Raw genomic sequence first — 24175 nt, forward strand, 5'->3', positions numbered from 1 at the left:
CCACAATTTGCTCAAAAGATGGAAGAACAATAATTATATTTCTTATGCCAATTATAGATCATTATACATGAGTGATGGAATTATTCCTAGAGCATATAGACTCCCCAAAGTGCACAAAAACAATGTACCGTTTAGAATCATAGTTTCTTCAATTAACAGTCCAACATACAGATTAGCCTCTTTTCTACACGAAATCATGCACAAAAATTTCCCTCTTGCACTTAATACCAAAGAACATGTATAGAAAAAAAGAGACAATCTGTAAGTAATGTATATCAAGTTAATTATTAATCAAGAGAGAAAGAGAAAGAAAGAGAGAGAGAGAGAGAGAATCACGTTTTTATTAAAAAAAAAAAAAAATAATCTGTCATTATTAACAATTAATATCTCCGTTCGCGGGGCAGAGCGACGATTATCTCTGCCAGATTTGTTTGTTTCGAGCCAAAACGCGTCGAATAAGCCTATTTTGATCTAAATCTGAGGCAGCTTTTCTGGTTAATTACCAAAATTAATATGTTTTAGAAACGCCACCCGAAAGAAGGCCGTTACAGGAATTAAATACAGACAAAGAAATCGTATGTATATATTTCTAATTTATTTCTTAAAATACATATGCATATATACATGCACATATCATAAAATGTTGATTTTGATTGCAGAGACCTGTACAATCCGCTAAATTCGCGAGAGACTTAAGCTCTTTGGTAAGTGTATATATATTAAAATATATTTGTGTGTGCACTATACCTTCCGAATTATCTCGCTGGCGATTTTATTTAATTAATCATTTTGTTTTAGGGAATAGAAAATATCACAACATATAAATGCCAACAATGCATCAAGCCTTTTAGTAGGCTTGATGCTTACAAAAGGCATTTAACAACCAAGATGCATAAGTTAAAGTAAAAGATCCCACGAGTAAAGTGACGAACGATGTCCACAATTTGCTCAAAAGATGGAAGAACAATAATTATATTTCTTATGCCAATTATAGATCATTATACATGAGTGATGGAATAATTCCTAGAGCATATAGACTTCCCAAAGTGCACAAAAACAATGTACCGTTTAGAATCATAGTTTCTTCAATTAACAGTCCAACATACAGATTAGCCTCTTTTCTACACGAAATCATGCACAAAAATTTCCCTCCTGCACTTAATACCAAAGAACATGTATAGAAAAAAAGAGGCAATCCGTAAGTAATGTATATTAAGTTAATTATTAATTAAAAGAGAAAGAGAAAGAAAGAGAGAGAGAGAGAGAGAGAGAGAGAGAGAGAGAGAGAGAGAGAGAGAGATCAATAATCCATTATAAATAATAAAACTGTTATGCGCTGAGGTAAAACAGAATGCAATATTGTAATTATAACTGCCTGATTAATTTTCTCTTAATTATAAACTAAAGTGCATTCAGTTGATTTCGTCACAAAATATATATACTCAAGATCTATCGTTCTTGAACTTTTTACAGGGATATATAAAAACACTCCAAATGCATATATACATATACAAGTATAGATAAAGTAATTTTGGTATCTGATGTTCTCTTATGTTATTCTTAAGTTCATTCTTCTTATTTCTACCACGAGGGCGGAGAGAAGCACCTTTTTTCTTTCCTTTATATACCATAAGGGATCGTTTCATCTAGATGATCAAATATATATTTGTTTACTTGTCATACATATAAGTGCGAAGAAGTCTAACTTGTGTAAATCAAATCAATCAACGTTCGTGAAAATTAAAAGATACCTACAATAATTTTTTCAAATGCTTTAAAATATTTAAAAAATATCAAATATAAAAAATATTAGCTTTAAAATATTTGAAATTCTAATATGTGTGATTTAACTTTTATTCAATTAATAAATAACCTATGATTTTATTTTTATTATATAACAGAAAAAACATAATTTTTAACTTTTATTTATTATATAATAAAGAAACTAAATGCAACAATGAATGAGTTATATATTTTTTGAATATATAGGCATGAGAGTATGAAATATAAATGTATATCCAATATATTACGAACATGTGTATATTTAGAGAATAAATCAATGGTTATCACATACGCATATATATATATATATATATACAATGCTGTGTAAATTCACCGAGTGCAAAAGGTTAAAAGAAATATAAAACTGTGTTGAATATTCTAACAACTTGAATTTGGATTAAATTTTTAATTAATCAATTGTCAAGACGTTTCTTTTAATCACAATATTATATGCGCGTCTATTTTCCATATAAATTTTTGTATTACAAATATGGTACAGTTTACGATTGATCTGCCAACTCAGATTTTTGTCATACTCCTATTCAAAAGCATGTTCGAAGTCTTTGATCTCTATCTTATTGATCTCCTCGGCACTCTGTTATACCGAGTCGCGTATTTCTAACTACCTCGAGACATCGACGCTGAAAATCCTTCAGAAGATCGCTTGATTTTCTGAAGGAAAATGTATATCTCTGCTAATTTATCCGGTTACCAAAGCTATATGGTAATACGCAATATCAAGTCTGAAGGCAGGAAGAGAAGAGATTGTAAGAATGAATGTCCAATGAGGAAATTTATATTCAACTTGTTTCTTCGATATTATTTTTAATAGTACTACTCTGTAAAATATTTATCATAAAATATTTGATATGAAAGTTTTCTTTGAAAAACATGGTGTCAAATTGTTCATTAATCAAAGATCAAATAGAGACGATTTTCAGTTAAAGGAGAGGTGTCAATAAGGCCGTTTTTTGGCCCACGTCAGAATCGCTCTAAAGTGTGGTATTTTCTTCCTGCCGATGTAGCTCACAACCTCCTTGAACCATTTGCTGTCCGAGCAATTAGAGGCTGAGAATGGGCAACTTGAAATCTCAAAAATCAATGGAGTCTTTCACATGGTTGTAGTGCCGGTCTCATTTCAGTATGCTATTGTTGAGCTTTCATCACTATATTTTCTCAAAAACTACTAGAGTATGCGCTGCTTTAAATACGAAAGAAAGCTCATCTGACCTTCATGCATTCAAGATAGAATCAAGCCTGATAAGTAGGTATAATAAGAGAGTTCTAATCCAGGGATCTGAGGGGGGGTGAGGTAAGCGGGGGGGACGAGGCGAGGTACCTCGGCCCCCCCCCGCACTGACGGGGGGAGGGGGGGAGTCCCCCTCAATCGCGGGGGGAAGGGGCAAATGTCCCCCTTAGACTGAGGGGGAAGGGGGAGGTACCAAATGCCCACCCCCAGATTAAGGGGAGGGTGGTACCAAACATCCCCTGATTTAGAGGGGGAGAGGGGGGGGGCATACATATGGTTCCGCACGTGGAGGAAGTGTCCTCTCCGAATGACTGCGGAGGTCTGACGATGAGAGAGAGGAATGTCAACTGTTATAGATAAAATAATCACCCCACTCTGTTTATTCATAATGTATATTTGCAATAAATAATTACGTTCGCAACGCGGTAGAGGGAGACGGTGCGATAGACGTCCGCAACGTGGTAGAGGGAGACGGTGCGATAGACGTCCGCAACGTGGTAGAGGGAGAAGGTGCTATAGGCGTTCGCAACGCGGTAGAGGGAGAAGGTGCTATAGACGTTCGCAACGCGGTAGAGGGAGACGGTGCGATAGACGTCCGCAACGTGGTAGAGGGAGACGGTGCGATAGACGTTCGCAACGTGGTAGAGGGAGACGGTGCTATAGGCGTTCTATATAGCGTAGGACAAGGAGAGTATGACGTGGTGTGAGAAGGAAAGCGCTGTATGTGTATGACAAGGGAGTGCATGATGATAGGAAAAGGAGGGCATGATGGTAAGAAAAGGAGAGCATGATGGTAGGAAAAGGAGATATGGGTGCGAGAGAAAAGAATAGAGAGGAAGAAGGATAGCGTGTTATGGGGTGCGAGAGAAAGAATAGAGAGGAATGAGGATAGCGGAGGCGCGATAAGACGGAGGCTAAGGCGTACGCGAGAAAAAAGATAATTTTCGCATGTTAAGTTTTTTTTATAATATTATATGTTATCTTATTATCTAATTATATCTAATACAGAAGAAGAAGGATGGGATAGATGATGAAGGTGGATAAGTAATAAATATATATATATATATAAATTTAACATAAATTTTATTTAAAAAGTGTGTATGTGTATACATATAAAGTGTGTGTGTGTGTGCGTTTGTGCATGTATTAAAATTATTATAATATAAAAAAGAATTAAAATTGTAATAGAAAATTGAAAAAATTAAAATATAAAAAAGAATTAAAATTATAGTAGAAAATTTTAAAAAATTAAAATAATGATCTAGGGTAGCAGCTCTGAAACAGAAAAAACATTTTTATTAGTACTTTAAAAATATTTTCTAAAATGATAAAAATTATAAATACTCACAATCTATTCGGAGTCTCTCTCTCTCTCTCTCTCTCATCTGACGACCTGGAGTCCTCCTGCAGAGTTTCGGGGAGCCACGGTTCCTCTGTCTCCCACACCTCATACGGAAGCTCACCAAAGAGTTTCCGCAAACAAAGACGATCCTCGTTAAACTGAGGAGTCACCTCCTCGCGCCTCCGGTTCTCGGGAGTGTCACCCCAAAGATCGTCACGCACCCATGCGTATAACTCTCTCTCGTGGCGCCGGAACATCCTTTTAATTTGTCTATCATAAATATTTACGAATCCCTTAATTTTTACATCAGCCTGTGACTCGTACTGTAAAAAAAACTTTATTATTAGTACTATTAGTAACGCTATTAGTGCCAATATTATTTTTAAAAAATAAATACTTACGTTTTTAAATGCTACTATATTTAGCACAACTCTTATTAATTCATGTGCGAGATCCCTCATCGTCCTTGCCAAATAACGCCAGTTTTGAGTAAAAATTATATCCACTAACGAACACATCTCGTGGTGTGGCATCCTTAAAACTTGCGCACTTTAGTCGTTCACAGACTAACACAGTCTTGATGAAAGTTCTAACGGAGTTAGCCAACGTCTCGGGAAAGAAAAGTAGGGGATGTGTAGCAGCATCTAGGCTTAAATTACACAGCAAGGTCGATAGACAAAAGATCCTTTGAGCCTTTTTCAGTTTTTTTCAACACATGTGTGTATGCATTAAATGAGTTATGTACAAATCGCTTTCTTCTTTCTTCTAAAAAGGCTTTCCTTCTTATTCTTTTTACCAGTCGCAGCCTAATTTTTTTAAGATACCTCATTTCCGGAATATGTTTTAATCGCGTACGTTCTATATCGGTATTTTCATCAATTAAATCACATAAAAAATCTATTTCGTCACGGATCTTGAAAAACAGTTCTAACGATCTTGTATAAGTCTTTGGTAAACCAATTTCACGATTTTGTAAAAATTGCACTACAGAATTCATAGCACTACCGAAGGCGTTGTAGTTTAATGTGTGTGTGTATCAAATGAGTTATGTACAAATCGCTTTCTTCTTTCTTCTAAAAAGTCTATCCTTCTTTCTTTTTTTATCTGTAACAGCCTCTCTTTTCGAAGATACTTTATTTCCGCAACAACAGGATCTTCAAATTGCATAAGTTCTATATCGGTATTTTCATTGACCACATCACATAAAAAATCTATATCGTCACGGATCTCGAAAAACAGTTTTAACGATCTTGTATAAGTCTTTGGTAAACCAATTTCGCGATTTTGCAAAAATTGCACTACAGAATTCATGGCACTATCGAAGACGTTGTAGTTTAGGCGATACTAAATTATTCAAAAGCTCGAGCACCGTGTGTGCGGCTGTCGTATGATGAAATCTAATCAAATGTATACAATGATTGAAATATTCGGTTACAAATGTATACGCCAAAGCGTGAGATAAAAATTTTTGGCTAAATGATAACATAAACAGACCGTTGACGGTACGGATGTTTGCGCTAAAGAATAATGTGCCGCACAGTGGGTGGGCATTATCATGTATATTTGACTATAAATGTAAATAATAAATATAATCAGGCGTTCTATAGTACGATGTGGTGTATGTGTAGGACAAGGAGAGCACGATGGTAGGAAAAGGAGATATGGGTGCGAGAGAAAAGAATAGCGTGCATGGTGAGAGAAAGAATAGAGAGGAAGGAGAGCGCGCATGGTGAGAAAAGGACAGCGCTATAGACGTAGGACAAGGAGAGTATGATGTGTAAGGAAAGGAGAGAGCATGATGGTAAGGAAAGAAGGTGACAAGTAAAAGAAATATATAAATGTATAAAAATTCCAAATTTATTTAAAATTAAAAAAAATTTAATTACAGAATATAGAAAATAATACTTGAACTATAGTTTTTTAATGTAAATATGGGTTGATTGAACCTTCATGATGATGATTCGACCACCAATTGAATATTTTAAATACATTTTGTAAAGCGCAATTTCGTACATGTCTATCGCAACGCAGAGTAGCATCTAATTTATCTAAAGCTGGAACGTCGTCATAGTCGTTATCCAATGTCTCGATAATAAGACCGATTCTCGCATCGTCTTCCAGTAAATTTGCCAACCATTCTCGTTTTTCATGTCCTTTGACATACACTCGAGAAGATGTATCTTTCAACGTCACAGCCTCAGTGATTAAACGTTTAGCCATGTAGTATGGAACGTTTCCATCTTCCCATTGCAGATTGTGATGTTTTCCAACCAACCATGCAACCTGAGATCTCTCAGACCTTGTGAGCAAACGAAATGGTGCAAGACTCGTAAAAATATAATGAGAGAGTACAGATCCCTTCGTCAAAATCGCAACTTCTTTCACGATAAATTTTTTATCGATAATAAATCCTTGAAGATCCACAAACGTTGGCACAACCATAATGAAGAGATATTAGCGAGAACTACGACGACGAACGACTGACGACTACGACGACGAACGACTGACGTTAATCATCGAGTATCGCAAGTTTTTATGTTATATGATCCGGTATGCGATTCTCCAATTTCGTTTACAGAAGAATCGAACGTTGGTTGGTTGGCTGATAAGACGAGCGTTCCTGCCAGTGTTGATTCATGAAATTTTACGTACTACGTTCGTTAGAGGATTGTATTCGACAACGCGATCATGCAAAATGAGACAATAAGCGGTAGTGTTTGCCGGCACATTTTCTTTACAATCAAATTCTATTCTTACGTCTACGGTAGCATTTTTCACCGATTCGTTTTGTCGAGAACAATCGATGATTACAAACGGACCGTAAAGTAGAAACAGTGAGACGGTGAGGCTCGGTTCGAGGTACTCGTATCCGTAATAGTTTTTGTAGAAACGCGCGTACGTGTCGTGTAGAATCGACCATCTGTTTTTATCGAAATCCAGATTCATATCGTCGTACGGATAACATTCCGAGTTCAGATAAAGTTTCACGTTTGTTAATTTGCAGTCGTCGAATTTACTCATATCCTCGAGCATAACATTCTTCCGACCTGTCTGCAGAGCAAAGATAACGTATCGTGGTTTCTCCAGCTGAGTCGCGGTCTTAATGGCCCACGAATGCTTGGTTGTACGCTGCAACAGCGGAAACTCGTACAGATCCCACGAGCGAAAACCCATGCTGAGGTAGCGTCCGCTTTCCAGAGCGCGCAGCATAGACAACTTCTTAATTTCACTCAACAGCACATGTGGCATTCGCCATTGTATCTTGAATATGTTGATCACAGGCTCCACCACCGAAGCTCCAACCAGACAATTGTTGTCATTGCGCGATCGTATTAAGATCAACTCGTGACGAGCGTTAATTACTATGCGTCTGTAATCCTCGCAAAATCCCAATAACATGTAGAGCGGTACGCAAAAATTAAAATGTCCATTTACAGTAGTTGGATCACTCCAGCCAGCATTTCTCATAATCACGCTTTTATCGGATGATATTGTTACATAGTTTTTGAGCATACTCATTATTCCCACGTTTCTGTTGCGATCAATCTCCACGCCATTGAGTTCGTATCGAATCTCGTCAAACATGAATGCTACGCAATTATTTTGCAGTACCACATTAGATCCGTCAGTTGGATTGTTTATCTTCAATTCTCCCTCGATGTATAAGAAACTCTCGTACGGTAATGTATACAGATCCTGTTGTTGTATGGGTATTCTTATCTCGTCACTGTGTCCGAACGTTGTGTTGGCGAATGGGTTGTATGCGTGAGTCTCAATCTTGACGATGCGATCGTCAAAGATCGGTTCGTCCGCGATGTTGAGAATGTCAGTCATCGTTCAAATGTTTCGCACCGCGAATCCCAAAGATTGTAAAAACGCAACGTTTGATGCGTTCAATTTCTTTTTCTTAGCGCAAGATTGCGTATTAGCAAATCTCTGATGTTGTTGTTGTTGTTGTCGTCACGGGCGTCGTAAAAATTGTGTTGTCTCTCACGTCTTTCGATCCGTTCAGCACGAGCATCACACGCTAATTTTGTCGCCGTCGTACATGCACTCTAATGGTGATCTCTTCTCCTCGAAAATCGAGTAATCGTCCTTCCTGATCGACAACGCGTAACGTTAAATCCGTAATGCTCCGTACGATGATCGGTAGGTAAATGATGTGCGCCGGTGTTTCCGATATCTTATATCCTGGTGGTACCCTCGGTGAAAATTCATGTATCGTATGAACGAGTTTACCGTTGTTGTACGCACCCGCGGTGACATTACATTCGACGCGGATAATGTTCACGTTGATAATGTTAATCGGCACGTCCGACTCATACCATTTTCGCGGCTGCAGTATACGGTTCGAGAATCCTAGCAGCGATCCAATGTTGTTAGGCTTGCTAAAATTTATTCTGTAGGCGCATTTGATCTCGCTCCGCATCGTATTGTAATTAGCGCGGAGCACTATCGGCCATTCTCCAGCCTCGAAGTCATCGTCGTCAGTTTGTTTTTTATCACCATCACGAACTGCGTGTTGCGAACGTTTTCGTGAAATTGTTTTTTTCAAAAATTCATGTATCGCTTGCAGCTCGTACGATCCCTCGGGAATCGTAATTTCCGCATCGTCTTTGCCAAAGTAAAATTTATTATTCGAGGAATTCACGTTCGATATCGTGTGATAACTCTCAAAATCCGCTAGACCGAGTTCGTATTCACCATCGCTTAAATCTACGGTGGGCGAGTAATTTGCCGCGAGAACGCTGCTCTTCCCAGTCAGCGTGAATGTCATAGACATGTTGACCAAACTGTTTAACGAATACTAAATTAAATAGCGGAATGTATGTCTTTAAATTCGCGTGCATCGACCGCTCGGAAAAATTGCGAGCACAATAGAGCGTATGACAAGGAGAGTACGATGTAGTGTAAGAAGGAAGGCGCTATAGGCGTAGGACAAGGAGAGCATAATGGTGGGAAAAGGGCAGCGCTATAGACGTAGCATAAGGAGAGTATGATGTGTAAGGAAAGGAGAGAGAGAGAGAGAGAGAGAGAGAGAGAGAGAGAGAGAGAGAGAGAGAGAGAGAGAGAGAGAGAGAGAGAGAGAGAGAGAGAGAGAGAGAGAGAGAGAGAGAGAGAGAGAGAGAGAGAGAGAGAGAGAGAGAGAGAGAGAGAGAGAGAGAGAGAGAGAGAGAGAGAGAGAGAGAGAGAGAGAGAGAGAGAGAGAGAGAGAGAGAGAGAGAGAGAGAGAGAGAGAGAGAGAGAGAGAGAGAGAGAGAGAGAGAGAGAGAGAGAGAGAGAGAGAGAGAGAGAGAGAGAGAGAGAGAGAGAGAGAGAGAGAGAGAGAGAGAGAGAGAGAGAGAGAGAGAGAGAGAGAGAGAGAGAGAGAGAGAGAGAGAGAGAGAGAGAAGAGAGAGAAGGCTGCAGTAAAAGAAATATAAACGTAACTTATTAAGATATTAAAAGTATTCTTGACACATTTCCAATAAACTATACATTTTCGATTAAAAAATATATCAATGTAACATATTATTATTATTATTATTATTATTATTATATAATATACAGGAAGAAGGATAGGATTTTATAAAGAAGATACATAGCGATATATATGTTTAATATATATTTTTTATTTAAATTCACATGCATCGACCGTTCGGAGAAACTGCAAGCACAATTGTCCGCAGATGCTTTGATTATAAGTTTGATAGGATGTATGATTATAATCTATTTTTGACACATTTAAATATCGTATCAATTCATTCGGCGGACGAAGATTGCCAAAACTGTCAAAATATATAGCGCGATTCCCTCTCTTTGCATACGCTACCCAGTGAGTACCCGAGCCTTTAGCGTTATCCAAATTTATGATACCGCTCTCGTTTCGATATACACCACCGATCGGTAATGAGTCACGCATAAAAACGCCTCTAAAATACGGAATGCGCATACGTTTTGCTAGTTGCAGCAGTTGTACGTTGGTAGTTGCACCCTCTGGCATTTTTAGTGTCTCTTTGACGTTTTTTTTTTCTTCTTCTTTCTCATTGAGATTCCTCGTCCGTATTTGTATGGCGCGAGATATAATCCGCGACCTTCCATGGCGCGATTGTGACGTAGCATCTCTTGAAACTGACGTTGCGTAGATTTTCCGTCGTTTACCATCTTCGCTACACCAGCCGCTCCACCAATCAGAGATCCGAGAGCACCCAACACTGGTAGAATCGGTAATACGCCTCCGCGTTTCGCTACCGGAAGTATTCGTTTTTTCGTAATCTTTTTCTTCGTCGACGACTTTTTCATCCCCATACCCATTTTCGTCTTTGCTTTCATGACCGTCCAAACGGCCGTGGCGGCTGCTCTTTCGCCAAAATTCGAATCTTTCGCGGTAATACGTTCTCGCGCCCTCGCAGCTAGTATACTATCCGCTACGTGTCGTTCGCCGAGGTTGTTGCTTCGCGAGTAAGCTAAATCGTGTTCGCGACACGCGACGTCCAATGGGTTGATGCCTCGATCGCCTCTAACCAATCCTTCTTGTAAACGAGTTCCCGGTTCGCAAAACTGATATCCAGGAATATGTAATTCGATAGGGAGTGCGTTTATCGCGCGATTCAACAGACCACAGCCTCTTACGGTTTTCGCTGACATTCGTAACAATCTTTTATCATCGGCGCTGGACCGTCAATGTGCGTTCGTTGCCACGGTCGATTGTAATGTTCGAAACAGCGACGATAGGTCTGAACCTTCGAATCAGCCTTTATATATTCCGGAAGTTTGTCCCACAGACGTTCCACGTAACGACTAAACTGTTTCAATAAAATAATCTTCGGTATATATTGCAACTGTTCTGAGGTAAGGTTGAGAATATCACAGTCATCCGACAGTGAAAGAAACATGTTTGACACTGAGCGGTTTCGATTTGATGCGCATCTATAAATAGGCTCTCCTCACCCTCCTCCTCCTCATAAAGTATCGTTAAGTCTGATTAGACAAGTCATGCGATTCGTGCTACAACCAACGGTAATTAAAGTAACAAATTTTGACAATAGACTAATGCCTGAAAAAGAAATACACAAACATGGAAAAATGTTACCGAATACAATACGCGGTCTCATTTGCGGCCCTTCGAATTGCGGTAAAACTAACTTGTTGATAAGCTTGATAGAAAGTCCAAACGGCATACGCTTTGAAAATTTATACATATATTCAAAATCTCTTCAACAACCAAAATATCAATATTTGGAAAATTTACTATCATCGATAGATGAAATTGGTTACTTTACGTTCTCTAATAACAGCGATGTCATTTCAGAGAGAGAGAGAGAGGCGCTTCCGAATTCGGTTTTTATCTTCGATGACGTGGCATGCGACAAGCAAGATACGATAAGAGAGTACTTCTCAATGGGTCGACACTCAAGCGTCGATTGTTTCTATCTCTGTCAAACGTATGCCAAGATACCCAAGCATCTTATACGCGACAATGCTAATCTGTTGATTTTATTTAAACAAGACGGTACAAACTTGCGACATGTGTACAACGATCATGTAAATACTGATATGTCGTACGATGATTTTTGCGCGTTATGCCAAAAATGTTGGCAGCACAAGTATGGATTTCTAGTAATTGACAAAGACAGTTCAATGAACAATGGACGTTACAGAAGAGATTTTAATGAATTTGCGGTACCGTAAAATGATCAGTTGCTATCGAAACATTGACAGAGCAACGTCTACATAAAAAAAAAAAACATGAGTGATCGTGAAAAGATTGCGCGAAAAATTGTACAGACGAGCGAGTCAATTCACAAAAAATATCGCGCGTTAAAAACTGGTAAAATTGAGGAAGATGTAGCGTTGGAGAAACAGTTTAAACCGATTAGCGAGCCTCTAAAACAGCTTGTTCAAAATACCATCGATGTAGAATCCGACGTATCGAAAATCGAGCCGTTCGATATACTCGAAAAAGACCATGTGGAAAAGAAAATTATTAAAGTTAAAAAACGACCAAGAATCTCATTGAATGATTTGAGCTCAAAGCAAAAACGATTAAACGTCTCATTAAATGATTTGCCGATAACTTCTACACCTAATCAAAGACGAACGATACCGGACACATCTACTCAGATAGAAATTGCGCAACCGCGTCAATTATCGTACGAGCAACCACCCGTCGACGAAATTTTTGAAACCACACCCGATTCGTTGGTTACGACGGTACAACGTGAATTGCAAACGTCCGCAGGTGTAAACATATTTCGAGAGCATTTAGGTCCACTCGGACAAAAATATATATTAACTGTTATGAATCAAGATAAAGATAAAGCTATGGATTATGTGTACGGCATTAAGTTTTCTAACGATGGAATAATGCTCGGTGATAAACATTTTGACGTAAACAAAAATGATAATATAATTATCAATGAAGTAAAATATACGGGAACGCCTGGTCTCTATGAATTAATTTTCAAAAAAATCCCCGACGATGAAATATACACCGAAGATGATTTGCTTAAATATAAAAGTATATTATTAGCGACGAATGCGCATAAACGTGGGAACAAAGCACATAATCCAGTATTAGGGACTAAAGGATATAAGTATAAAAATGTAATTGCGCCGTTATTGTCTAGCAGAAAAGCTGGAAAGGGTATACTACCGCGCGCTATGACTCTAAACGACAATAAGATCGACTACGTGCATTGGAACGATCCAAACGAGTTGGTAGATCGTCTGCGATTACTGGATGCTTCGCGTCGAGCCGGTAACAATGCTCACGACAATGAAATCATGTCGATTATCGAAGAACTTCGCGAAGATGGTCTTATTATAAATTGAATGATGTATCGACAAAACTAATCAGTCGATCAGCGTCGCGTGACACTTTACGAAGCGTCGGAAAAAAAAATGCCTATCAACAAGTTTGGCTTATTCGATTCAAGAAATGATGCAACCGGTACAAACGGCTCTTGGGATAGATTGGTAAAAAGTTATGTGCACGAAAACGCTCTGTGTCGCGTCGTTACAGACTTCGATGCGAGGTCGCGTAAGATTCGTCGTGTAGCGCAACCTGAGGCTGACACCGATGCCGTCAACAAATTGTACGTGCAGTCCTGCGTTAAAAGATTAATGAATCGACAGAAAGAATCAGACGAGAAGCTTACTTCGCTTGAGAAGGACGTGCGAGCATTACAGATTGCGCTAAACAATCTTCAACGCGCGGCTAACGCTAACTCAGAGACGGCTATCAACCCAAATGAGCATCAGTGAACGGGTTAGGAGCGGCTATCGAACGGCTACGAAGGATTATCGAACGGCTGCGAACAATTATCGAACCGCTACGAAGAATTACCGAATTGCTATCTAACTACAATGAGTGGCAGTGATAGTGCACGACCTAGCAGCAGCAGCAGCAGCAACAACAGCCTCGAACGAGGCTATCAACATCTCAAGCAGGGCTGTGAACGAGGCTACGAACACGTTCTTCACGGCTACACTCAAGGTTACAAACAACTCAAGAACTCCTACGATCGTTCGAAAGACGTCTGTGAACGAGGCTACGAACGGATCAAAAGCGGCTACGAACGAGTCAAAAACGACTGTGAAAAAGGCTGCGAACGGGTCAAGAACGATTTTCGAATGGGTGAAGGACGGCGGTGAACAACGCAAGAACGGATTAGAAAACGTGAAAAAATAAAAAAAACATAGAAAAAACGGAACTTAAAGAACGGCTCTTAAAGGATGATAAACGAAAAATGAGTGATAAAAAAGCAAACAACAAACAACCATTGAGAAAAACTGGCAAAGCAAAGAATCAACATAGTTTGGAGAGACGGCAGTTGGTAAACGAGCTGCACGCGCCAGCGAGAAAAAATTTTCCCCGAAGACACGTCATAGTGCGGGGATACGATGATCTGTGGCAAGCCGACATCGTCGAGATGCATCCGTATGCTCGAGTCAACAAGGGATACAATTACATACTCACTGTTATCGATATGTTGAGCAAGTATGCGTGGGTCGTACCGCTCAAGAGTAAAGGTGGAAACGAGACGGCCGATGCGATTGCAGAGATAATTCGAGACGATGCGAGATGCCCGAAAAATTTTCAAACCGATCAAGGAAAAGAATTTTACAATGTAAATGTACAAAACCTCATGAAGAAACACGATATTAATCATTATTCGACATATTCCGTCATGAAAGCCTCGATCGTGGAACGCTTCAATCGTACTTTGAAGAATAAAATGTGGAAAATGTTTACGCTCAATGGAAACTACAAGTGGATCGACGAACTATCGAGACTCGTTGAAGAGTACAACACGCAAAAACATCGCACTATCGGTATGAGACCTGTCGATGTTACTCCAGCCGTCGCGGAGAAACTTTTACATACGGTGTACAGCAACGTAAAGATTGCGGCGCTGGCGAAATTTAAAATAGGCGATTCGGTGCGCGTGAGTAAATTCAAGACTTTATTTGAAAAAGGCTACACACCAAATTGGACCACCGAAGTGTTTGAAATTGTTAAGATACAGAAAACTAATCCCGTGACATATATATTAAAAGATTCGCGCGGAAATCCCGTCGCCGGTGGATTTTACGAATACGAACTACAACGCGTTGCTAATCCCGATATATATCTTGTGGAAAAGATATTGAAGAAGAGAGGGGATGAAGTTTTTGTGAAATGGTTGGGATTCGATAGTTCACGGAATTCTTGGATACATAAAAATAATGTATTGTAAAAATATAACAAATATTATATAAAGTTTACATATATAAATATATATAATATTCAAATATATACACTTTTTTTCTTTTTTACAACGGTATTCTGTAATGCCCCCATGGTAGCGTATCGATACTTTTAGGTATTATATACCGTTTATCATCGTGTGGACTTAGAGCAATTTTTTTCTGCCGCATGGTATATACTTTATGCATTTTTGATCTTATACTCGATTGCTGTCGCGTCATTTCAATTCCTTCGTTCAAACACTGCATGTAATCGTCAAATGTTATCGTTTTCGCGACGACGTTATTCTTGACACCTTTTACCTTTTTCGTATCCTTTTTACCATCTATTTTTAGCGCATACATTTTTGCTCTAAGCCCGACAAATTCTGTCATTATCATACCGTTGTTTTCATCCTTCATCAGACCCGGTACCTTTTTATTCACGAGCGGTATACCGTACGCATTGTCTATCGCATAGTCGCTCGTGTCGAACTTGCCGATGTCGCGCTTCATATTCTCGTACACGTCTTCGCACTCAATGTGATATATGAGACTATCCGTGTCGGTGTACATGACTTTACATTTTTCTTTATACATTGGAATCATGTAATCGTGATGAAATTCGTACAAACACATCTTGGATACATCAAGTATACACATACCTACATAGATTGGTTTGTAAAACTTCACCTCGAGTCTACGCAATTCCACAGCGATTAAATTTTCCGAAAAAACGCTCCTGCTATGAAAATTTGGTTTCGCGATCATTGCCTCTGCGCCGTACCTATCGTCCCATTTTGTTATAAGTTTTACATCTACGCGATTGCGCACATTTTCCATCGTTTTGCCGAAAACTGCATTATTCATTAATTTGTATAAATTCTTTTCAAAATCATTTTTCGCCATTGTTCTAAATTGCGTGTTTAATTCAATATATGTACGTAACCATGGAGATTGCGCGAATTGTAATATGCGATGAATTTTTGTAACGCGAAGACCGTGTCGCGTACATTGCTGCAGATTGCGGTAGTGTATTACGTATCGTTTCTTATCGTATAAGGTCGCGAGCAACTTGTTCTCTCTCTTGTCGGGTGGTTTGTCACGCGTTGGACAAAACGGTAAGTCAGTATGCGCGTCGTGAAGATGTTGCGGGTACTCGAGATCGACTTCGAGGATATAGCCTGTAGGCGAATCGGACGCGATCGATGATAGATCAAAATTGTATATATTGTCGACCCATTGAAAACTAGCGTAAGGCAAAGGTTGACACATTGCCCATCCGTATAAATTATTTACATCGAAATACATTAGATACGATGACGGTTTCAATGGCTCGTATGACTGCATGTACTTGTTATTAGCATGCGCGTATCTGTTGGAACATTGACTCAAACCACCGCGTATACCTCGTTCTATAAACATTACCATATCGATGTCAGTGATTCAAACTTAATATTTGTATGCTTCAACATGACATCCCACGTGTATCCGGGCAGAGTATAATAATGCGCAGGGTCGAGCCCGTAACTCTTGATACAATTGTCACGAAAATTTTCAAAAACATCGCCTAATAACAAGACATCGATTTTTAAATATAGATCGCTATATTCGCCTAGCGTTCTAATGGAGAATCGGTTCCAAACAGTCTCGGCGTGCGCGTAATCGCTCTCGGATGCTGTGTCATCGGTCAAGGAACTGTAAAATAATTCGCGCGGAGGTAAACATGTATCGTGCAATTTATCTACACAATCGATATATTCGTACGGAAAGACACCTTTTCGCGTTAACAGATCAAAGTCTTCTACCTGCAAATTTTGATATTCAGATTGTAAAATTTTTAATTTATCTTTACTGAGAAAAGATGCTAATTTGTTGAGACTTGTTGTGAGAAATTTAAAAGAATCGATGAAACGTAATTTAATGTGATTTCGCGAATTGTCTTCCGTAAGTTTAACATCTTTCGTAAATGAAACGTATTTTTCTTTAGTTATCGGAAGTAGATCGATTCTTCCTTCGAACGCTGTAGCTATTTCCTCGATTATAAAATGTGAATCGTAACCGGATAAATTGTGGAAAATAATTGGAATATAAAAGGATTCCTTATAATTTAGATTGCAATTTGAATGCGCGGGACCTCTGTACCGCCCAGTGAGGTGGCAATGATCGTGTACGCGCGTATCGTCTTCCACGAATGATTTCTCACATATGTGACATTGAGTAGCGCTGTTAAACTTTTCCAATTCTTCACGCGTCAAATTTATCATGGGAAGATTTGTAGATAAAATTGTTTTCACGCTCGTTGCTAAATTTTTTAATTCTTCAGCAAACCATGCGACGCAATTGGCTTCGCGACGAGAATGATACGCGGACAACGAATTATCGTATAAGCAATGTACATAATAAGCGATACTAAACACTTGATGATGCTGGTATAAATTTTTTTCTGCTTCTTCTTCTTTGTACGTCTTTCTCAAAACACATTCCAGGTCGGCATACACGACGAAAGGAACCTGCTCCTTCCTGTTATAGTTGTTAAAAGCGAGCCACTTATCTTTATCGCTCGGTAATCGAATAGCGCAATCATTCATCTTCCCGCAGTCTACAGTATGTGACTGTAGTTTCTCATTCGAATAAAAATAATGTAGACATCTATAAAAAAGAAATAATAATTATATATATATATATTTTAACATTTATAAAAAATAGAAATAATAATTATATATTTATTTTGAAAAAATCAATAATATTAAATATACATACCGATCACAGATATATTTTTGTCCATTGTGTTTATTGAGTTGCGAACTCACGAGTCGCGATAAATTCTTGATCCACGCGAAATGTCCGATATCTTGCGCATCTTGAATGTAGAGCAAATTGGCGTGCTTGTCCCTCTTTTGCTCCGAAAGACGAATAGGAACAATATTTTCGTTTTCGATGGTATACACATTGATTGAAATATTGTTGTTAATTTCAAACTTTTTAATTTGATTAAGAGTCACTGGAAACTCAATGTCTCGAAGATTTAGCACATCCGTGTAACGCGGGTACGATAATTCTCGTTCAACCCTTCTTTCAGCGGGATACATAGTAGCAGTCACTGCCCATGCGAAACATGCATTGTCTTTGGATCGCACGTTAACTATCGCTCGCTTCATCATTATCTTTCGCGGTAATATAATATGACATCCCGCACGCATAGGATTATATTTATTTATATTTACAGTCAAATTATGTATACGCGATAATGCCCACCCACTATCACGTTCTTGAAATTCTTCGAGAGATGCTAAAGTGGGCTCGATAACACGTTGCTCGTACCATTCGCGTAAATCAGATGTACGAAATAGTTCACAGTTTTTTGTACTTACACTTTTATCGTTGTGCTTTTCACCCGCCACAAACTCACCGTTAAACATAGTATTCACTTTCACACTGCAGTGTGTTTCGATAGCGTCTCGCACATGTTCGAGCACGATATCACTCGCGTCTTCGAGAAACTGGCGAGGTTCGATATAATTGCTATTGATTATCGCACCAGTCGATATACGGTTCTCGAACGCTGTATCAATTTCTCGCCAAAATAGTGCAGCTTGATGCGCGCTGTGTCCGGCACCCGCGTGTACGAAACGTTTACGCAACGCATTTTTCAGTCCTTCGAGTCGCGCGATCTTTGCGATCAACAATTGTCGATATCCGATCGATATTCGCGGTCGTTTAATTCGACTCTGCTCTTCCAACGACTTGATATAATCATCGCATCGCACCTCCCACGCAAAGTACTCCTCCACCGAATTTATCAAGGTGGATTGATGCGTTAAAACCTGCTCCATTTTTTTTTTTTTTACATATAAGGTACACTCGTGCAAGCTTCGACAATAATGGCGAGATGTGACTCTCCGTTCTGATTTATATCTAATCGTTATATTCTTTTCACATTGCGAAAACGTTATTCTTTCGTATAAACATCCGTCATTTCTATAATATCACGTCTCTTTATCTCACGCATATTTCGTGGTAATGTAATATAATATGACATCCTCTCCGCATAGGATTATATTTATTATTTATAATCAAATTAAATATACATGATAATGCCCACCCACTATGCGACACGTTATTCTTTAGCGCAAACATTCGTACTGTCGGTGCGTTATTCTTTAGCGCAAACATCCGTACCGTCAACGGTCTGTTTATGTTATCATTTAGCCAAAAATTTTATCTCACGCTTTGTCTTATACATTTGTAACCGAATATTTCAATCGTCGTATACATTTGATTAGATTTCATCATACGGTGGCCACACACGGCGCTCGAGAAAGCACGTGGGGACGCGATTTTTAATAATTTCTAGCAGCCTTACATTGGCGCTTGCAAAATTACGTCACAAATACTCCCCTCCTCATTACGTTTTGCGATATTACAAATTGATCGCAGTACTTTCAATAGTTTAGTATCGCATCAGTTGTTGTGCTAAAAAAATGTGCTCCACAAAAGAAACCAGCAAGATGAATTTTTACATTCCGATTGAGAACGGTGAAATTCAATCAAAGAACATGTAAGTTTCAATTATTTTCTAAATATTATTTCCTAAAAATTATTTTCTAAATATTATTTTTTTAATATATATTTTAATATTTTATATAGCGCTTCATTTCGTCGTGCGGTTTGCATACTTGGAAGAAGGTATATCTTAACCCCGACATCTTACAAATATTTGGAGATTGGAATAAGCGTTGGAGCTATGTCGTATGTCGAATTAATACTTGGTGACAACCGAGGTAATCGATTAGTATTGCCTATCGTACTCTGGCACTCATTGATGCAGAAACGTGCAGACATTGAACGACATGTACAATCGACTGAAAGTCAACCATTATGGATCTGTGATCTATCTATCCAAATGATCGCATTAAACGGATCGAGAATTATTAAATTAACATTATCTAATAAATCTTTGTATATGCAACCTCAAACATTATTACATTTATTCGATTTTGAAGATTGCATCGATCATATGCATTCATGGTTGTGTCAAAATACACATTTCGTGAATGAAAAATTTAAACAATTTTGTAACGTCTTGCAACGAAACAATATTACTGATGTAAATGATGCTGTGAAAGCGATTCGCGAGAGTGACGCGTTCGATAGCGGATCACTCGTAGATTGCGAATTGTTGGCGTGTGCTATAAATGATATACTTTATGATACTTGTAACAAATAAAAAATAAAAAATTATTATTAACATTAATGTTTCTCTTCACACTATTTTATTCTACGACTCTTCCTCCTCCTCCTCCTCGCGCTCTCTTAGTCTCAGTCAAACAAAGACGTTTACCTCTCATAGGATCATATGCATAGTCTATTTAAAAAGAGATACTCTATTTAGAGAGAGATGAGATATGGGATCCCGTGTATATATTTGAGATAAATGCGCATGGCGCGTGGTTAGTTTTTCCTATACGCTCTAAGAAGAAGCTTATTACGTACTCGTGTCGTGAGGAAATCTATGAATTGTGCTCGTGTCGCGAGTAAATCTATGCGTTGCGCGTGTGTCTTCCGAATATGGATAAAAATAATGGTGATGATTATTTTATGATAATTTCCGATGAAGAAGACTCAGACATTGAAGTGCCGCTTTTAGAACTATCTAGTGATGATGATGACAATAACGCCAATATTGGTAATATCGGTTTGGATGTTATCGAAAATAATGGTGATATTGATATGAACAATTCTGACGAAGAGGGTGATTTGGACGTTGAAGTACAACGCTTAGCTGACAGTGATTATGAAAGTGCTGAAAGTGTTTTCGAAGACAGAATCGATCGTGCATTGGACTTAGCGGATATTAATTCATATAATGAACTAACACGAATGTGCTGCATATATTTTTGTTATGCAACTGCAGATGGAACATACTTCTGCACATCGTGTTTTATAAGAATGGCGTATCTTTTTGACGAGATTTGTGCTGTGCGAGAACACTCGATTAATATTTATGCATTAATACTCGGTTTATTTTGTAGTGAGTGTCGAACTCCATTATTTCAAATTTTACCTTGCAATATGTGTCCAATTTGCATGACTTAAGACTTGTGTGAATACTATAAAAAAAAACTATTATTATTGTGTAAGTGTCGCACATACACCGAGGACTTATGTGTAAAAACCAAACAAACTATTATTGTTACGCATGGGTGACACTCCCGAGAACCGGAGGCGCGAGGAGGTGACTCCTCAGTTTAACGAGGATCGTCTTTGTTTGCGGAAACTCTTTGGGTGAGCTTCCGTATGAGGTGTGGGAGACAGAGGAACCGTGGCTCCCCGAAACTCTGCAGGAGGACTCCAGGTCGTCAGATGAGAGAGAGAGAGAGAGAGAGACTCCGAATAGATTGTGAGTATTTATAATTTTTATCATTTTAGAAAATATTTTTAAAGTACTAATAAAAATGTTTTTTCTGTTTCAGAGCTGCTACCCTAGATCATTATTTTAATTTTTTAAAATTTTCTACTATAATTTTAATTCTTTTTTATATTTTAATTTTTTCAATTTTCTATTACAATTTTAATTCTTTTTTATATTATAATAATTTTAATACATGCACAAACGCACACACACACACACTTTATATGTATACACATACACACTTTTTAAATAAAATTTATGTTAAATTTATATATATATATATATTTATTACTTATCCACCTTCATCATCTATCCCATCCTTCTTCTTCTGTATTAGATATAATTAGATAATAAGATAACATATAATATTATAAAAAAAACTTAACATGCGAAAATTATCTTTTTTCTCGCGTACGCCTTAACCTCCGTCTTATCGCGCCTCCGCTATCCTCATTCCTCTCTATTCTTTCTCTCGCACCCCATAACACGCTATCCTTCTTCCTCTCTATTCTTTTCTCTCGCACCCATATCTCCTTTTCCTACCATCATGCTCTCCTTTTCTTACCATCATGCCCTCCTTTTCCTATCATCATGCACTCCCTTGTCATACACATACAGCGCTTTCCTTCTCACACCACGTCATACTCTCCTTGTCCTACGCTATATAGAACGCCTATAGCACCGTCTCCCTCTACCACGTTGCGAACGTCTATCGCACCGTCTCCCTCTACCACGTTGCGGACGTCTATCGCACCGTCTCCCTCTACCGCGTTGCGAACGTCTATAGCACCTTCTCCCTCTACCGCGTTGCGAACGCCTATAGCACCTTCTCCCTCTACCACGTTGCGAACGCCTATAGCACCTTCTCCCTCTACCACGTTGCGGACGTCTATCGCACCGTCTCCCTCTACCACGTTGCGGACGTCTATCGCACCGTCTCCCTCTACCGCGTTGCGAACGTAATTATTTATTGCAAATATACATTATGAATAAACAGAGTGGGGTGATTATTTTATCTATAACAGTTGACATTCCTCTCTCTCATCGTCAGACCTCCGCAGTCATTCGGAGAGGACACTTCCTCCACGTGCGGAACCATATATATGCCCCCCCCTCTCCCCCTCTAAATCAGGGGATGTTTGGTACCACCCCCCCCTTAATCTGGGGGTGGGCATTTGGTACCTCCCCCTTCCCCCTCAGTCTAGGGGGGACATTTGCCCCTTCCCCCCGCGATTGAGGGGGACCCCCCCTCCCCCCGTCAGTGCGGGGGGGGCCGAGGTATCTCGCCTCATCCCCCCCGCTTACCTCATCCCCCCTCAGATCCCTGGATTAGAACTCTCTTATTATACCTACTCTGATATTTTAAACGGATTGCCATATTACTCAACAATCATACAATATCCTTTGCGATGAATCGGACGATACTATTGTAAGCCCAAACTTGATTTTAAGGGATTAGATCATTTTGCGTCAGAATGCAATGAATATTCGAAATCATATTACGAAAAAATATTTGAATTCCAAACCTCAGTGAGGAGATGTAAAAAATATTTTCCGGACTTCTTTTTCATGGAATGCAATGCTCAATTTCGCGAAGCATTTATTAAGATTGGTATCTTCATTCAGATTACTGTGTTCTGCTGCATAGTACGACAAATAATCAATTGTTCAATTGTAATTAACAATTCATGCATTCCCAAAACGAGAACAGTAGTGTGCACTATCCACGTTTTCAGTAGCTTTGTTCTCTTGTTTTTCTTGCCGTTATTCGTTTGTCTTTACGAAATCAGGACCCAACGCATTAGTTCTTCACCTCATTCAATCAATGGTTTCTCATTAACGATAAAAGTAATCCTAGAGCACAAATAGTATTGTGCACTCTTTATCTGACCAGTAGCTTAGTTGTTCTATCTCCTTCCCGGCATTTGTTCCTCTCAACAGATTCAACAATTGACTTGGATACACAGTTGTTTTTTTAGTGCGTTTTTGAACTGGAAGCATTGTAGGTGAACTGTCACCGCATTATTTTCATTGCACTTATGCTTAAATAAATCGTCTTTATCAACGATTAGCACACTTTCAGAGCATAAACTGTGTGCGCTAATCTTCAGTAGCTTAGTTTCTCGTTTTCATTACTTTTCATTGCTTATTTTTTTTTGTCACTATTACGTTAATATCCATTATCCGATTGCATTATGAGCAATCGTACAAGCAGCATTTCACGTACTATCAGTACTGAATCTGTTGCTACAAATGATATTTCTCAGCGCTCCAACATCTCAGAATCAAGCAACATCCCTTCCTCAGTAAAGATAAGAGTCAGCATCCGGGACGAGATGCATCGTATGTAAGAAGGCTAAGAAACTGACTCGTATATCTCCTATGGCGAGAATACAAATATTCATAGACAGAGATATACTCATTCCGCCAAATGCTCGATGTTGTATGAGACACTTGGAAAATGATTTTCTCAGTAAAACAGCAACAGATGATATCGAAGTACAGTCAAACTATTCGATTCTAGACGATAAAACTCTTTGTGGGTTGTTACAAAACTTACGTTCAGTTGCTTCTCGGAAAGGAAACTTAATTTTGATTATCCACCTCCTCTTACTGATGACGATTATTATAATTTGACCGGGTTGAAGAAAAATCAATTCGACTCCGTTCTTGCTTC

The 24175-nt window shown here is 38.7% G+C and overlaps 3 protein-coding genes and 1 long non-coding RNA gene across 5 annotated transcripts in view; 1 reads left to right on the forward strand and 3 right to left on the reverse strand.

Moving 5' to 3' along the window:
- Positions 1-24175, reverse strand: part of LOC140675832 (uncharacterized) — a 77749-nt gene that overhangs the window by 19048 nt on the left and 34526 nt on the right. The window lies entirely within an intron of this gene.
- LOC140675820 (uncharacterized) lies at positions 495-1089 on the forward strand. Its single transcript, XR_012048484.1, has 3 exons — positions 495-575; positions 660-704; positions 799-1089. It is a non-coding gene; the product is annotated as an uncharacterized lncRNA (long non-coding RNA).
- LOC140675839 (uncharacterized) lies at positions 10359-11660 on the reverse strand. The gene has a single exon (XM_072910455.1). The coding sequence runs from the start codon at positions 10998-11000 to the stop codon at positions 10359-10361; it is 642 nt and encodes a 213-aa protein (XP_072766556.1). The 5' UTR covers positions 11001-11660.
- Positions 14845-16131, reverse strand: LOC140675842 (uncharacterized). The gene has a single exon (XM_072910468.1). It carries the CDS (start codon positions 15990-15992, stop codon positions 15171-15173), a length of 822 nt encoding a protein of 273 aa, XP_072766569.1. The 5' UTR covers positions 15993-16131; the 3' UTR covers positions 14845-15170.

The sequence above is a fragment of the Anoplolepis gracilipes genome, unplaced genomic scaffold (assembly GCF_047496725.1).
Source record: "Anoplolepis gracilipes unplaced genomic scaffold, ASM4749672v1 Contig21, whole genome shotgun sequence".
NCBI lineage: Eukaryota > Metazoa > Arthropoda > Insecta > Hymenoptera > Formicidae > Anoplolepis > Anoplolepis gracilipes.

Coding starts and splice junctions, on each gene's coding strand:
- LOC140675839 (XM_072910455.1), bottom strand. CDS start 11,000: ATGTCAGCGAAAACCGTAAGAGGCTGTGGTCTGTTGAATCGCGCGATA.
- LOC140675842 (XM_072910468.1), bottom strand. CDS start 15,992: ATGGCGAAAAATGATTTTGAAAAGAATTTATACAAATTAATGAATAAT.